General features: G+C 40.6%; 1 protein-coding gene across 7 annotated transcripts in view; it reads left to right on the top strand.

Annotated features, from left to right (window-relative positions):
* EXOC6 (exocyst complex component 6) overlaps positions 1 to 17,584 on the top strand; it is a 190,264-nt gene that overhangs the window by 120,615 nt on the left and 52,065 nt on the right. For 4 of the 7 annotated variants that reach the window (XM_075000388.1, XM_075000391.1, XM_075000390.1 and 1 more), the window contains 2 exons: positions 8,839 to 9,018; positions 12,097 to 12,126. In XM_075000388.1, the coding sequence (XP_074856489.1) occupies positions 8,839 to 9,018; positions 12,097 to 12,126 (210 nt within the window). The remainder of the gene's footprint in view (positions 1 to 8,838; positions 9,019 to 12,096; positions 12,127 to 17,584) is intronic. The other 3 variants (XM_075000389.1, XM_075000392.1, XM_075000393.1) reach the window with 1 other exon arrangement.

Raw genomic sequence — 17,584 nt, 5'->3', positions numbered from 1 at the left:
CAAAATTAAAGACTCCAGGAAATTAGACCTATTTGATAAAAAAAAATTATTCACCCTCCAGTTTTCAGTTGAGCGTGGCAAACCACTAGACGCTCTTGGGGAGGTATGACTTCAACTTGTGACAGAGTACCTCCAAGTTTGAGACCTCCCTCTTGAAAGTGGATAGAAAAAACCTTCAAGCGCTCCCAAAGGAGGGTAGGGTGGCAGCCAGAGCAGCTCTCCAAGGCTACGTCTACACGTGAAGCCTACATCGAAGTAGCCTATTTCGATGTGGCGACATCGAAATAGGCTATTTCGATGAACAACGTCTACACGTCCTCCAGGGCTGGCAACGTCGATGTTCAACTTCGACGTTGCTCAGCCCAACATCGAAATAGGCGCAGCGAGGGAACGTCTACACGTCAAAGTAGCACACATCGAAATAGGGATGCCAGGCACAGCTGCACACAGGGTCACAGGGCGGACTCAACGGCCAGCTGCTCCCTTAAAGGGCCCCTCCCAGACACACTTGCACTAAACAACACAAGATACACAGAGCCGACAACGAGTTGCAGACCCTGTGCCTGCAGCATGAATCCCCCGCTGCAGCAGCAGCAGCCAGAAGCCCTGGGCTAAGGGCTGCTGCACACGGTGACCATAGAGCCCTGCACGGGCTGGAGAGACAGCGTCTCTCAACCCCCCAGCTGATGGCCGCCATGGAGGACCCCACAATTTCGACGTTGCGGGACGCGGATCGTCTACACGGTCCCTACTTCGACGTTCAACGTCGAAGTAGGGCGCTATTCCGATCCCCTCATGAGGTTAGCGACTTCGACGTCTCGCCGCCTAACGTCGAAGTTGGAGCCGCTACTTCGAAGTAGCGTGCACGTGTAGACGCAGCTCAAGTGTCCTCGGATGTGAGAGACATGGCTGCACAGACCATGACTTGCACAATCTCTATGCACAGATCACCACAGCTGCTTCTGTCTGGCCTCTTGTGTGAGGCCCAGAACTCACTGCAGGATCTTCCCTTCAACAGCAAGGCTCTATTTGCAGAGCAGAATGATGTTATACTTTATGGTCTGAAGGACACTCAGGTAACACTGAAGATGCCATGGCCCCCTCCCTCATCAAGTTTAAGCCCCAGCGGGTGCCCACACAGGGAGTCAGCCCTGCCAGGAACCTTCACATAAGTCATGCAAGCCGTATAAAAAGAGCTCCTCCCAGTAACCTCAATTAGCCCCACAGCCAGGCTCTTCCAAGGGTAAGCAGGCTAGCAAACACATTGTCCCATTTTGATAGGATGATCGAGGGTGACCTACCCATCTGCCTGATGACTCCAGCCTCCCCTCCAACTTCTCCAACTGCCTGTCCCATTTTTTCCTGGCATAGGTGTCCATTACCTTGGATTGCTGGTTCTCAACGTCATCTCCAGGGGCTAAACTGTACAATTACTCATCACCTCTCTTGCCTGTCCCTCCCACTCATCCCTCTTCAGGCACCCTTCTCATGAGTATCCTCTCAAACAAGAGGTGTACCAACTCATTTGCTCTGGGTCTATGGAGGTGGGCCAGTGGAATTCATGGACAAGGGGTTCTACGCCCAGTACTTTAAAATAGGCAAGACAGTAGTGTTGCTCAGGTCTACGCTTTATCTCTGAGATCTCAGCTGGTACCTAGCACAGCTGAAGTTCCACATGGTTTCCCTTTTCTTGATTATCCTCTTGCTGGATCCTGGAGACTGGTACACTACCCTTGACCTTCAGGACATGTACTTTCACATCTCTGTTTTCAAGGGTCACAGACATTTCCTCCATTTTGTGGTAGGTCAGGAACACTACCAGTTTTCACTCATCCAGTTTGGGGCACATGGTGGCATGTACTTATGTCGTCCAACTGCTGGCTGGTGTCTGTCTTCTTGCAGGCCAGGTGCCATCTGGGTAAGGTTCTCACTGTCCCAGATCCCATATTTACCTCCCTCCAGTGCTGTACAATCCCTGGACAATTCCAGGGAATATATCTTACAGAGTCCTGTTCCAGAGCTGCCCTCCTACCATTGAGTTCGTGTTGGACACATTGTACCTTGGATGTGGACCCCATCTTGGGTACACCTGGGCCCAAGCATGTAGTTCCTGGATGAGATGGGTCAGCCTGTCAAGTTCAAAGAAATCAGAGCAGTTCATCTCATGTGCAAAACCTACTGCCCCCATTCAACAGGTAAGATGGCCAGTTGGAATCTCTTTCATAGACCTAATAATTTTTGACTGTTACTGCATGCTGAGCAGACATTGTCAAACAACTATCCACAAGGAATCAAAGCCCTTTTTCTTAAGCGGTAACAGTTACTTTAGACTCCATCATTCCGTATGTATAGGTGGGAGCATTTCGGTTTCCATTGTACGTTACTTTGTATTTATCAACATAGAATTCCAGACAAGATTCCAGATTCCAGACAAGTCCTCGCGAACAATGTAGCTTCAATACTTTTGTCAACAGACAGGGAGGAGCCCATTCTGTGACCCTCTGCTGGGAGGTCCTCACACTCCAGGATATCTGTATCATACACAAGATGAACCTGGAGGCTTATCATCTCCCAGGAGTCCTCATCTCTCTCTCTTATGAACTACCTGACCTGAGACCTCCCAGGTGGACCTGTTCACTACAATGCAGAACTGCTGCTGCCCCCTATTCTGCTCCAGACAAGGCCTGGGCATGGGCTCCATCTTGGATGCTTTTCTCTTGTCTTGAAGGGGAATCTGCTCTATGCATTTCTGCTCGTCATCAAGGACCTTCAAAAATCTAAAAGGGGAAGGCCACGGTCATCGTGCTAGCTCTGGCATGGCCCCATCAACATTGGTTCAGAACCCTGTCAGCCCTGGCAGTACTCCTCTGTGGCTGCTGCCCCTCTTCCTGAACCTTCTGTCCTAGGTCCATGGCCATCTCCTCCACCCCAACCTCATCCCTGCACTTCACAGCATGGATGCTGTGTGGTTGAACCCAGAGGTACAGGCCTGCTTGGAGGGTGTTCAGCAGGTCTTCCTCGAGAGCAGAAAACCCTCAACTCGACAATAGGTCTTGGCTTAATGGGCAAGATTTGCACATTAGGCAGCAGACTGTTAAAGGCCCCAGTTCAATCGATCCTAGATATCTGCTTTATTTGAAAGACCAGGGGTTTGTGCATTCTTTCCTCCATGTGCACCTGCTGGCCATTTCTGCTTTCCATCTCTAGGGGAAGATCTGCATGGTCTTCTCCCATGGCATAACAGACAGGTTCCTTATGGGTCTAGAACGCCACTCTCCCCTGGCCAGACCCCTAGTCCTGCAATGGCACTCGAACCTGGTCCTGTCTAGGCTGAGCAAATGAGGAGACAGTCAGTTTCTATCCATGGAATTTCAAACTGGATCACCGTGTGTATTTGAGCCTGTCATGATCTGGGTGGCATTCCGCTGCCACCAATTGTGCAGGTGCACTCAACTAGGATGCAGGCTTTGTTGGCTCACATCCCTATCCAGGACATCTGTCAGGTGGCTACAGGGTCATCAGTGGCTTCAGTGCACACTTTCACCATCCATTAAGCCATCATCTCCCAAGCTAGGGTAGATGTTGGATTTGGTAGGATGATCCCGCAGCCTTCTCATTCATGACTCTGACCTGCCTCTGAGGCTAGTCACCTATTGTGGAATGAATATGAGCAAGCACTCGAATTAAAAAAGAGGGTTACCTGTTCTGTAACAGGAGTTCTTTGAGATGTATCACTCATGTGCATTCCACATCCCACCCTCATTCCCCACTCTGTGAGTCACCTGCAAAAAGGAGCTGAGTGGGGTGGCGGTGCCCAGTGCCCCGTATGCCGTGCCAGGAAAGTGCCACGTCAGAGGTCACCGGAGGTGTTGCCCTACAGTTACTTCTAGGAGAAAACCTTCCAGCACTGGTGCATGTGATGAACCCGCACACCATTTGTGGAATGGACATGAACAACCCATCTTGAAGAACACCAGTTGTGGAACAGGTTAGTGACCTTTATTTGGAAAAAGGGGAAAATAGTGAGGTGGCAAAGTTGAACAACAATAAGAAATCACACAAAATAGTTAAGCCCAAAGCTGACTGCAAAGACTTATACAGAGCTCTCGCAAAACTGGGTCAAGAAAATGTCAGTTTAAATTCTAAGTTGATAAATACAAAGTAACGTACAATGGAAACTGTAATGCTCCCACCTATACATACAGAATGATGGAGTCTAAAGTAGCTGTTACTGCTTAAGAAAAAGAGTTTTGATTCCTTGTGGATAGTTGCTTGAAAATGTCTCCTCAGTGTGCAGCAACAGTCAAAAATGATTAGGTCTATGAAAGAGATTCCAGACAAGGAGACTGGAACTATTAAAGCTTGGAAAACAGATGACAGGGCGTGGAAGTATGCTACAGAGGTATATAAAATCATGAATGGTGTGGATAAAGTGAATAAGGTTATTTACTCCTCATAACACAAGAACCAGGAGTCACCCAATGAAAGTAATAGGCAGTGGGTTTAAAACATAAGGAAGTACTTCTTCAGACAACATACAGTCAACATGTGGAGGTCTTTGTTAAGGGATCATGAGAAGGCCAAAAATATAAGTGGGTTCAAAATGAATGAGATAATTTTATGAAGGTTGGGCCTATCAATGGCTATTAGGCAAGATGCTCAAGGACACAATCCCATGATCTGGAAGTCCCTCAGCCTCTGCTGCCAGAAGCTGGGACTGGGCAATGGGGGATGGACAACTTGAAAAATTTCCCTGGTCTATTCACTCTCGCTGAAACACATGTAACTGGCCACTGTTGGAAGACGGGATACTGAGCTACATAGACCATTGATCTGACTCAGAAGGTCATTTTTATATTAAAGGCTTGCCTGTCCTATATCACCCACCCACACAAAGTGTCACTTTCCTGTGTATCTTATTCAATTCTTTTAGACAGTGTTTCATTCAAACACTAGGTGAGTTGCTCAGTCTGGGTTAGACAAGGTTGAGAAATAAAGCTGGGTATCATCCGCATATTGATATCTCACTAAGGCGTTGTCTGCACTGTGAAGTTAATTCAGTTTAGGGTGTAGGGTAAGAATTTAAAGTTATTCCTAAATAGCTCCCAATGTGGATGCTCTTGTTCAGCAATGAGTGCTTTATTTCACATTGTTATAATCCAGTGGATTAAAATAATTCAGAATAAGGCACTCATTCCAGTATCGAAGCATCCACACAGGGAGTTAATCCGGAGCAATTTCAGAATAACTCCTTATGCAGGCAAGTCCTAAACTTCCTAATGGCCTCATTCAAATGTTGAAGAGCATGGTGATGAAAAGGAATCCTACAGTGTGCTACTGGTGACACTCCATACAATGGAAGAGCTGCTCCCTGGGGCCTCTTACAAAGAAAGGAGCAGAGCTATTGAAGAAATCAGTCCTTCCCATCCAACTCTTCTGATGGTGGGTGAGAGTTCTGGAGGCTCCCAGAAGTCCCTTGTTAAAATTCTGTTCCTAGAATGAGAGAGTGAGTTGAGGAAATTTTCCTGCCTCTGAGAATTGTTCCATTATTAAACATAGGGAAACCCGGCCTGCTTGATTTATCCCTTGGGATTACAGGAATACTTCTGAAAACTAAATTTTTGCCTTTAGAATGGGCCAGATTACCTGCAAATGTCTGGTGTGTTCAGTATTTTTCCTGAGTGAGAATATGGAACTCTTTGTTATTAAAATATTGACAGTCCCCTATTGCTGTTGTAACTCAATAACCAAAACAAAATAAATGGTTGTAGCCAAAATCTGGCAGCAAAATACAAAAGGGTGCGGGGGGAGGCTGGAGCTGTAACTGTTTAAATAGACCTATGCCAGCTGTTAGAGCCAATTAGCAGGTGGTAGGTTACAAACAAACTCTCAGTGTGTTTTTTTTTCAACCCATCAATCACACTAAGCTCAGGAAGTTCACTCCTGCAGGAGCTAACACGACATGCCATTCTTGTTTTTACAGATTGTTATGAATTAAATAAAAAGATCAAGTAAAGGTTTATCATTAACTGATGTTTTTACAGTCATAGCAATCTCCAAAATAGTAAATGTCAGTACAATACTTTTGACATTTTAACAAGTGGCTAGACTCTCTAATGTCAAATTGGGAGAACTGTTTGTTGCTTTTACAGGTTACGTTGATCACAAACTTGTATTTTAGGATAATTTTTCATTTGATGTTTTTACAGATTCAACAGATAAATGCTTTTCCTCCATTTAAAGTTCCTCAATGAACTCTAAAAAAAGAACAGTAGAAGAAAGAGAAAATAAGATTCTCAATTCATATGCTTTATATTCTAATTCTTAATTAGACAGGGAATAATAAAATAAATTTAGCTGTGTCATTTGAATTATATAATCTGATAATTTAATACATCCTATTGTACAATATATGTACCTTTGTTATTCTTACTTGTTTCCATTAGTTTTTTTTTTTCCTATATGTATATAACCCGTATAAGTTCTGGGCAAAATTGTATGTCTTCCTCACTTCCTTGCCTTTTGGGAAAGAGCAGTCAATCACAGCTCTCGAAGGAGACATGCTTCTTTTCCCATCCCTCCAGGAGCTGTCAAGGCAGGGAGAAGAGGCAGCAGCATACACCAGTATTATAAGAAGGGAAGGAGGATGGCACAGTACAAAGAAACTGGTATAGGAGGGTGGGCAGGTATCAAGAATCTGTGAGCTACTCCCTCCCCCGTTCCCCTGGCCAGTGAGAGAGGTAATAAAAATACCCAGCGATCTTTCCCTCCCAGCACCCTCTGCCAGCCTCCAAAGTTGCAGATGAGCTTGGATGAAAAGGGCAGATATGAGGCTGAGGGGCAAAATTATTGTGTGGCTCTGTGGGTGGAGTCTACATGGAAACTGGGGCACTAAATTGACATAGTCAGAAAATAATGAGCATCGCTTCAGGGATGAGGACAGGCACAAATATTTCTCTCCAAAAAAGGAGGCAGACAGCCTCCTGTAAAGCTCACTCCTCTAAAAACATAGAATCTCAAGCTACATCTACACCACCGGATAAATCTGATTTTATTAAATTCAATTTTATAATGCTGGATTTTATAAATTCAGTTTTGAGTATCCTCACTTCCCACAAGTCCACACAAAGTTGAGTTAGTGCTGCTACACTAGATTAGCCAAACATCAGCTGTTGCAGCAATGCATTGTGGGAACCTATCCCACAGTTCCCTCAGCCCTGCATTCTGCACCTTCTCCTGGGCCCTGCTGGACCCCCACCACTGGCAGTGCTCACCCTGCTGCCTGGCTCCTGGTTCCCCACAACTTGTGGGAGCCAGGGAACTGACCAGAGCTGCTGCGCCTGGTTGATGGGAGCCGGGAACCAGGTGCAGTGAGGAGCCAGGTGCTGCGCTGGTCAGTTTCCAGGCTCCCACAAGTAGTGGGGAGCTGGGAGCCATCTGCAGCAGTGCTATCAGTTTCCGGGCTCTCCCTACTTGCAGGAGCCAAGACACTGACCAGGGCTGCTATGCTGATCAGTTTCCCAGCTCCTGTGAGTGGCGGGCAACCGGGACCCATTTGCAACAGTGCCAGTCAGCCTCTGGAGGGTAACAAATTAGATTCAAAGACATGGTGCTTCCACTAGCCTTCATTTGAACTGTTAAATTTGAACTTGATGCTACACCCACCCAGTTCCAACAATATTATGGTATTGATATTAGTGCTCCCTAAAGTGAGCTAATGGTATTTACAATGAGGACAGTCACTTGGTACAATCGAGCTAACCACCTTAAATTCAAATTTATCTTGTAGTGCAGATGTAGCCGTTATTTGACATGCCCACACTGACATTCAAGGTGGCCCTGACTGTCTGCTCCCATATCCAGGACCATGCAGTCTCTAGTACCAACAACAAGGCACCAATCTTGATATCATGTGCTTTGGCACCAAGGCCAATTGCTGTGGTACCACCTGAACCCCTGGATTTCTGCTTCCGTGTACAGAGACCTTTCTGAGGGCTCCCAACTGCAGTCACTTGTTATCATGAGACCACAGGGTATTATTGCTAAACCACCCTTCAGTGCTGATTGAAAGACTAGTCATGGCATGCTTGACAGGACTGCCTTACCACGGGAAGAAGTGTTTTCATTTTCCTCCCTCAGAAGAACATTGCAAAATTTCCTTCCCCAAACACAGCCCCCATCACCGTGGCGGCACAAAGTGAGTTTTGCAGAAAGTAATGGGAAGGGCCCTTGAGGATTATTAGGGCCATTTGTTGTGTTTTGACTGGCAAAGGGACTTCTCAGATCCTTTTGCACATCTGCAAGCAAATAGGCAACTGCTTGTTAGTCACAAAGAGTGGAATCTGTGTGAACAATAACTTGAAGAAGAAGGAGCAGTTATTTACCCTCCATTAACTATAATTCTTTGATATTTGCATGCAAATTACATAACCCGCCCTGTATCTCTCCTAATTGGAGAGTGCTTTTGTGGGGTTTTAATTGGCAGTGGAACTTAGGCAGTTGTGGCCACTCCACTCTTGCCCTCAACTTTACCGACAAAGCCCTCTAGTGCAGACATAGCCATAGTATAGGATCTAAAAAACCATATGCACAATGGCACTATGTTGATATGTGTAACAAATTACAAAGCCAAGGATTTAATGAAGTTGCCACTGGCAACTTTGTGCTTTCAAGGCAAAAGTTACAATATGGTTTCAAAAACTAATCAGTGTTTTATTGATTGATTCCCAAAAGATCATATGCTCTGCTAAACGATGTATCTGTCAGTAGAGTTATATCCATTTTAATAAAGTTTTGAGTGGTGATAATTATGCAGCATTGGTTTGTGGTTTTTTCCAGGATGCGAGACATGCAGCAGAAGGAGAAATATATACCAAGCTGAACCAGAAAATTGATGAGTTTATTCAGCTTGCTGATTATGATTGGACAATGTTGGAGCCTGATGGAAGAGCCAGTGGATATTTAATGGATCTTATTAATTTCTTAAGAAGCACATTTCAAGTTTTTACTCATTTGCCTGTAAGTATAAAAAACAGACTTCCTTTTCAAATTACTAGTCTTATTTTATTTCTCATTTTAAAAGAGAATGTCTGTTAAGTAAGTATGTTAGCAGGGTAGATAAGATTTTGATGTGCTTACCTGCTAATTGATGCATTATTCAGTGTAGAATTATATATTATCATGAACAAGAATTATAAAACATCGTGAAAGATTTTACTTTGAAAGAAGAAACTAAAATACTTCTCAAAGCTTTTATTTGACAAAATTACTACTTAACATTCATACTGTTTTCTAAATTTTATGAAATCATTTAAGGCCAGATTTTCTAATATATATTGTAATTTTGCATGCAAATGCTGTGAACATGTCCACTGACTACAGAATGCAAAACTGATTCAACCCATGTACGCTGAGCGTGATTTTAAACAGCATCCAAAATTTTGAACCCAGAAATTTGAACTAAAATAAAATATAAAAAGATCACAGGCTTCTGCCTGTCTGCCTTCCCACTGAAACTAATCATCCCCATGAGTCAGATAAATGTCTTCTTTTCCTCAGCTCCAAATAGAAGAGGTATTGTCCATCTGAATTATGTATCCATTATTATATTTCATTGTCTGACTGGTCACCTTCAATACTAGTGCATAACTACGAGGGTGGATTCTGCTCTCATTTTTATGCCATTGTTGATCTGAAGTAACTTCAATGAAATTGGTGGAACTCCTTCCAGTCTATACCAGTGCTACAGTAGGATTTGTTACAAAACATTTACTCTTTATGGATTCATTACATTGTGCTTCATCTTTTTCCATGTTTCTGCTATTTGATGAGTGATTGCTTCACTTATGTTAATGAATATAACCTATTTCTATTAATTGAAAGTATCCAAGTCTGTGTTGGAAGTTGAGAAATAATTTCATGTGTGAACACTGCAGCCTAATTACAGTAGGTAAAGGAATTTGAGGGTTTTTTTGTCTTTCTCTGAAGTGTCATGTATTTGACCAGTTGCAGAGGAGACAAGATATTAGAGTTCGTGGTCAAAGGGACAGATCTGATATTCCAAATCTATTGTTAAAGTGGCTTTGATTTTCCTCTCTCTTCATCTTTTCCCCACTCTTAAAGTGTTTGTTTAGCACACAAGACTAGTAGCTGTGTGAAATATAAGGGATAGGGAACATTTCTGGTCCACTTTTCAGGACTAAGCCTCCTTAGTTGTAACTGATATATAGTTTATGGCCATTTGCATTCATGGTGGGGTGCCATGTTACAGATTGGTGACATTGTTTTACATGTTAAATGATCTGGGCATCTCTGTGTCAACAGTGTAGCACTGAGTGGGAAAGAATGGAAAGAAGCAGTTATATCAGTTAACTATTTATAGAAAGGAAGGAAGAAATATATATTTATATTTTAGGGCATAACCTAATTTCTAGCTGAGAAGGTAAGGAGGAAATATCACCTGATGGACAAGTCATTCTATAATTCACCACTTTGAGTTTCTTGAATTTGATGTTGGCTAGTATAACAGACAGTATACTGAACTATATGGACTTCCAGTATTATAGTTCCAATAAAATATAAGATGGTATTTTTTTGTCTTATTCTGATCATCTGTAATAGAATCACCTGAGACATATTTGCTTGACCTGGTTGATTCATTTGTGAACAAGTCAACAAAATGCAGAAACCTGTTCTGTAGACCTCTGTATATAAATATTAGTGTGTAAGAGTAGTAGAAATGGTATGAAAATTAGTATTTATTGTTTTTCTTATCCTTGATTTCAGTTTGATTTGTAAAAGTAAGAAATACTTTTTCTAAAAAGGATGTTTATAATAAAGATATTTTCAACGGACAAGTCCACAAAACTGTCCAGTTTTCATAATTAAACATGTTAATAAAACATAAGTAAGGCTAGCCTTAAAGATTTTGGTGTCTTATGGAAAGCTGGACTGTAATTTGCCATATGCAATATAATGTACTATATAAGATTTTGGATCAGATAACTTTTAGAAGGAAATTTCATTTAAGAAATATTGGCATATTATTGCATTGGGGGTGGAAATATTGTAGGTATTCAAACATGCCACATTAATACATGAGAACTCTATTTATAGCCAGACACCCTAGCAGCAAGTCTTGATCCCTGGGTTGTGGGTATCGTGAGAGAAAGAGGAACATACAGGGAGTTTCATCTTCATTGCATTTTCAAGACACCTCATTTGCATCATGCTGCTGGCAGCACGGCTCTGTGTAGGCACAGCCCAAGGGTGCAGGTGTACCGTACGTTAGTTACAATGTTAGCATAAAAGGCTTGAAGAAGAAAAATGTTTTATTTTCACATTTATTTTTCCTTCCAATTATATTAATAGTAAGGTTTGTGAAAATTAGATTACTTCTAGAACAGAGACTTTATTTACCCTTTTATTAGCCTAAAGTATTCCCTAAATATAGCATGAATGAAATAGATTAATAACATATTAGTTTCCAGGTGCTTTGTAGTTGGAATGTTAAATGTACATGATGAAAATATTTTAAGGAACCATTTAATTTTTGTTTTAAATATTTTAATAAATATATCATTAATACTTATTACAATAAATAAAACTTTCTAGAGGACTCATTCAGAAAATGTTGCTTGTCAGATATGTTACTTAGATTTTTTTATTTTTGATTTTGATTATGGCAGATCCCCCAATCCTCATATCAAGTACTCCTATTTCAGTTTAATCATTTTTTGTTTCTCTTTGCACAATAATATTTTTAAATTTGTCTATACCATTTTCCCCTACGTTTTCCAAGAAATTTTTACTTTCTTTGAATTTTGGAAAATGTATCAACTTGATCTAGCAAAATATTTTTGTCTTTTGTGAGTGTTAAGAAAATCAAAATCTTGTATATCAAATTAAGCCTTTCTAGATCTAGATGTTTTTCATTCATGTAGACATATGGGAAAATAATTTTAGTAATTTAGTAAGAGTCATATACAAAAGTTTTCTGAAGAGTTTTCTTCCCTTTTGCTGATGCCAAAATTTCTTTTGATGTTGACAGTACATTTTAATTTTTTGTTTTGATTGCCTTACTGGTTTCCTTCTCAGAATAACAACAATGACCATGCAGCTATGTCGGTAAGTAGATGCAAGATGAAGAAAAAGCATGTAAATTGAAAAACTATGAACTGCCTGCAGGCTTATTGCTTCAAAATTTAATCATTTAATAACACCCCCCCCCGCAATAAACCCTTCCATTTGTTTTGATGACTCACTGGGTACCTCGTTGTGTGGTTGCATGGGAGAGACATATTGATTACTAATTTTGGTCTTTCCTACTTTGGGACAGAAAAATCACTAAAAGCCTTGCAGAAACATGATAGGGTGTGCATTGCATCACAAATGAGATATCTCAGAGGAGACTTTAAGACCTTTTGGAAGTGAGGTCAGGTGTCAAAATGCAGCTGTGGGATGTGCATACGGAATATGTTTAAAATGCAGAAACAGTGGCACAGAATAAACATTTAGTGGACGTTCTGTATTGTTTTGGTGCACGTAGTGTCTGGAATTGAAGGAATGTCTGCACTCAAATGTTTTTGTGAAAAAAATGATGGATTACAGTTAGGGATCCATCCATGCCCAGATTATTTTCAGGTCATCAGATTTAAAAAATTTTGATCTACCACAGATTATTTCCATTATAATGAATAATGAAAATTGAGAAATTAATATCAGGTTTGTTAGCAATTGCTTTGGAACACAGAATTGCTTTTTTTATAGTTTTACATGCGTCAAGAATTTTGATTTCTCCTGTCCAATTTGATTTTAGTTGATTTCCATTAGGCTCATATTTTTAAAAATTAAAAATTTTGCAAGGTATTTATAATGTATGATTTAGAAGTGAATGTGAGAATGATTTAGTTATTTTAAAGTTAATACATATCTTGTATCTTTATTTTTGTGAAAAAATATATTTGAAGTAGATTGAGGTTTGGTTGTTTGGTTTTGGCTGATTCTAACTAAAGCTTTGCTATTGAGTGTCCAAAGAATTTCCACACTCCATCTTAAAATAAGATGTGTTTTTTACTGAATATAAATGTAAAGAGGTATGTACAAAATGCACTACTGAAACTATAAAAATTACATGCTTTTAGTAAAATAGAAATAAAAACACATATATTAAACTTAAAGGAATATGTCAGTGTTTTGTGGTCTCAAAATCATTCCCTTCACATTTTTTTTTCCTGTATTTTGTGAAGGCCAGGATTCCTCCACGTCTCTGTCAAAAAACAGTCCTTTCAGTGGTGAGACATTTAAAACTCCATCATAGTGGGTACGCATATATCATAGTTCGCCTCTTTGTATCTGGAGCAGCAAAACAGTTGGATGTTTATTAATAAGACACCACTCTGAGGACTGGCTGTCCAAAGCAAGTTGAAGGAGTCTGATCTCCTAATTTGAGAGGAGGAGGAGCAGGAATTAAACTTTCAAAGTAATTTGGAAGGCAGGAGAGAATATAAAACTACATAGTGTCCCTTAAATAGTTGCTTCTTTTCACAAGAGAAAAGGAGTTTTTGTTTTACGTACTGTACATGAAATGATGTTCTTTTCCTCCACTCTCCCTTACATTTTTTGACTCAAATCTATTTAGGATTATTTTCATTTTATTAATTCTGTTTTTTGGCACCCATCTAAAATTTGCTGTGAGTATTTTATGCTATTAAGACTAAAACTTAAAATAGATTGACAATACTCATGGATACTCTTTAATATCAGTAACCAGTCAAACAATCCACTGTAGCTCATCAATCCCTCACCTTCCAATCACTGAGAAAAAAAAAGTGGGCTCAAAAGAATGTTCAGAAAGTAAGGTCTGGTAGACCAAGGAGGGATAGGACCAATTTCTGAAGCCCAGATCCCTCAAGAAAAATGCCCCTTTGGCAGCCTTCTTTCTTCTTTATTGAGACAGCTGAAGTTTGAGTACCTCTACTCAAAGCCATCACCTTGAACTCCACCCAAAAATCTATTAACAGGCAGTGTGGATTCTGGAACACAGATGGTAATGTGCATCTTCTGTGAAACATGACCTTCAACAAACAGGCACCTATGTTCTGCACTACCTTCAGTTTTCAAATTAGCTTTATATATAGCCTGGGTACCGTGCATTACAGTAATTTAATCTGCCATTGACTAAGTCATGCATGATTATAGCAGGATCTGCTTCCAAAGGGCTCTTCTTGCAAGTCACATCTGGAAAAAGCACTTTTGACCAAAGCTGTCCTAAAAGGACAAATATGTGCCTTGAATCAGAGGCGCATATTAGTTGATAATGCTTCAGCTGCTTTTCCCACAGCACTCACATTGTCTGTCTTGTCTAGGTTGAGCCTTATCCAACCCACAGTGTACATAGACAGTGCTTCATAGTATAGAGCAGCATTTCCCTAAGTGTGGTCTGTAGCCCAGTACCGGTCCTTGGAAAAAAATACTGTCCTTAGAAAATATACAGATTATCGCTATGTACTATTATTATTGTGAATAAGTAATAAACAGTGAAAATTTATTTATTTTTCATTTTATAGGTGTTTATATTTTTGGGCTGCAAAAAGCGTACTGAAAAAAAATCAGATCCCAACCATATAAAGTTTGGGAAACCCTGGTATTGAGCATCATCAGTATGTTGAATGCATCTCCCCTCACTTAACTTCTTAACCCATAACACGCACAAACCTAATTTATTCCACTCCTGTTTATGGGTTGGTAATGGTTTCTTTAGCAGAGGTATCACAACAGCTTCCTTAAGAATAGTCAGCCCATTGCCCTCTACCTGTAGGAAAACAGTAATAGTCTTCACCAAGAAAGATGCTCTAGCACCTCCATGCACAAGCAATGAGAAAGGACATGAATCTGATTTGGTGGCAGTTGGCTAAACTTGTGAAAAAAAACTTGATATGTGTTCCCTTGAGATAATTTCCTGATCTCACAGTGGTAAAGAGCTTACTCCACATTTAAGCAATTTGTTCTCTTCAGACTAACTTAAAAATTCTTCACAGCAAGAAAGACTCTACTGTTTTCTTAAGTGGCAGTAGTCCAAAATAACCAGACTGTCAACCACTCAGAAGAATTTCCCCAAGCAAGACTTTGGATGCTGTTTTGGAGGTGAAGACAGGTTTCTTACCTTTCTGCACAACCACTGCTGTTATTTATTATTTGTATTATAGTAGTATCTACAAGCCCTGTCATGAATTGGGGTCTAATTTTCTTAGACACTGTTCAAATACATAACAAAGAGGCAGTCCACATCCTGAAGAGATTCCAGTGGTTTAAGACTGCAAAAAAGTCTTTTTGGCAACTGGCTAAGTAGTCTCTCTCCTCTGCCATTTTACCTGTTGTAGATTTAGTGACCCAAGAGGATAAAGACAGCAGAGTGGGGAGTTAGAATGCACTATTCAGGTAGCAAAAGACATGAGTTAATTAAACTAAATTACTAACACAGTCAATTGATTGCAGAGTATTTTCTTGAAGATCTTCTGGAAATTCACTGGTTCCATCAGTTTTGGAGGGTAGGTCATCGTAGCAGATTTTGTGCCCGAACAGGAGAAAATGCCTAATTTCAAATGAAAATTGTAATGGTCTAATCATGACAAATATGTAAAAGGCAATTCCATTCAATTTAATACCAGCCCAGACTCAGTGTGCTCATTTCCATGCACAGAGCCAACACTCAAGATTGTGGCTGTCAGCCATGAAATTCTGAGTTTATGCAGAAGAATCATTATCTGTTTGAACATTTGAAGTCCCCGTCGCTGATCAGTCAGCCACACCAGCACCACTATATGTGAAATGTAAGAGAACATTAAGAGTGAGACAATCTTTATACTACTGGTAGATCCAGTTTAGACCCATCCTGGGATTTACAGACAGGACTATCAAATCCAATTTTGGAAGTGAAAACTTCCCATATGTGAGGTCAGACAACTACACTGGCAACATTAATAGAAAATATTTCTGTGTAATATGTTCAATGCACTGACCATGCAGGAGGCATGTCAGAGTGAAGGGAAGGTCATGGCCAATCAAGTCTAGAATGTGAAACCCTCAGAGTACTAAAGAGGCCTTAGAATTGAGAGGGAAGCAGCACCTCGCTTGATACTCAGGCACCCCATCTAGGTGATGCTGAGAGAAGAATCCAGGTTGAGAAAGTCAAGAAGGAAATCTGAATATCCAGAAATATCCTTGCTCTTGAAGAGACAAAATAAAATCAGTCCTAAAACCCACAGATTATTGTGAATTATTTGTACTAAGTTAGTGCCTAGAATTAGAAGTCCCAACTAATAGACCTTATTCTAGGCTGTGGAGGCATGTGTAGTGAAAGAGAGCCCCTGCACTGAAAAGCTTGCAATCTAGATATAGAATATCAGATGAAGTACAAGACGAAGGAAGTGTAATTATCCCAGATGATGCTGTATTCTGGTTCCACAGAAGACTAGCTTATTCTGCAGCAAGTTGCTCTGCATTGGAAGGATCACATTCCCTTTTCCTGCACACAAAAAACACAGATAGACTTGTAGCTGATACCACCTGGTGTGCAAAAAAGAGGAATGTGTAGTTTGCAGTGCTGGACTCTTGCTTCCTCTTGAATCTACACCCTGATACTTACTTTCTCTTTCATTGGCAAAAAGCAATATTCAGTCAGCTCCAGTTAACATAAAAATTAATGGCAATATTTAAATTTTGAACTCTTTGGAATGGAAGTAATCTCCTTCTGGAGTAAATAATCTAGCATACATTTCAGTGCTATAAATCTACTAAATCATGGTACCTCTTACATGACAGTGAGGAAGTATAAGCCTCAATAGATCACACAGACCAGCTGTACCCAGGACAGAAGCTGTTTGATAAGGGCTGCTTCTTCAGCTGCACATGAGAGGTGTAGAGCAGCCAAAGAGATCATGTAAATGACCTTCCCGCTGTGTTGAAGGAGCACAACATGTCTCCCGTCACCAACAACAGCAACAACACTCCTTGCTGCTGGAGTTGGAGAAACGCTATGTGATTTACAATGGGCCAGGATCAGGTCTCTTAATGAAAGATATGCAATTGTTCTGTCTTTTGGAGCCATGCGGCTCATGAGTGCCATAAAACTCCTGCTATCACTGCTTTGCAGAAGCTACTGGAATTTGGCGTTATGAGTTTACTTTAATCTTCTTTAATAGTTCTCTGATCCAAACTTTCTATGTAGGCTTCATTTTTGTGGCTTATAATGCTGCTGTGCCAATAGAAACTTAGCTTTTCATCCTACAAAGTCATATACATGTAGTCTTATTAAGTCAATGGGATGTCTTCTGTGAACAAGAGATGCAGTCTTGGTTCCTCATTTGGAGAGTTCAGGCTATATTATAGCTGAAGTTCTGAGAAAAGCTCAATTTAAAACAAAAGTGAGTGATATTTATTTCACAAGTTACATGGGCATTGTTTTATCTGATAAATGGGGTACCAGATAGTTGAGGAGTTTTTCAACAGTGATGCATGTATTCTGTTAATACAACATCAGACTCTTTGCTGTGCTGAAACTGTGGTGAAAAAAGAATTACAAATT

This window comes from Carettochelys insculpta, chromosome 7 (assembly GCF_033958435.1).
Source record: "Carettochelys insculpta isolate YL-2023 chromosome 7, ASM3395843v1, whole genome shotgun sequence".
In the NCBI taxonomy this organism is placed as follows: domain Eukaryota; kingdom Metazoa; phylum Chordata; order Testudines; family Carettochelyidae; genus Carettochelys; species Carettochelys insculpta.
Note: the sequence above shows the minus strand (reverse complement) of the source record. Positions and strands in the feature narration are given on the sequence as shown.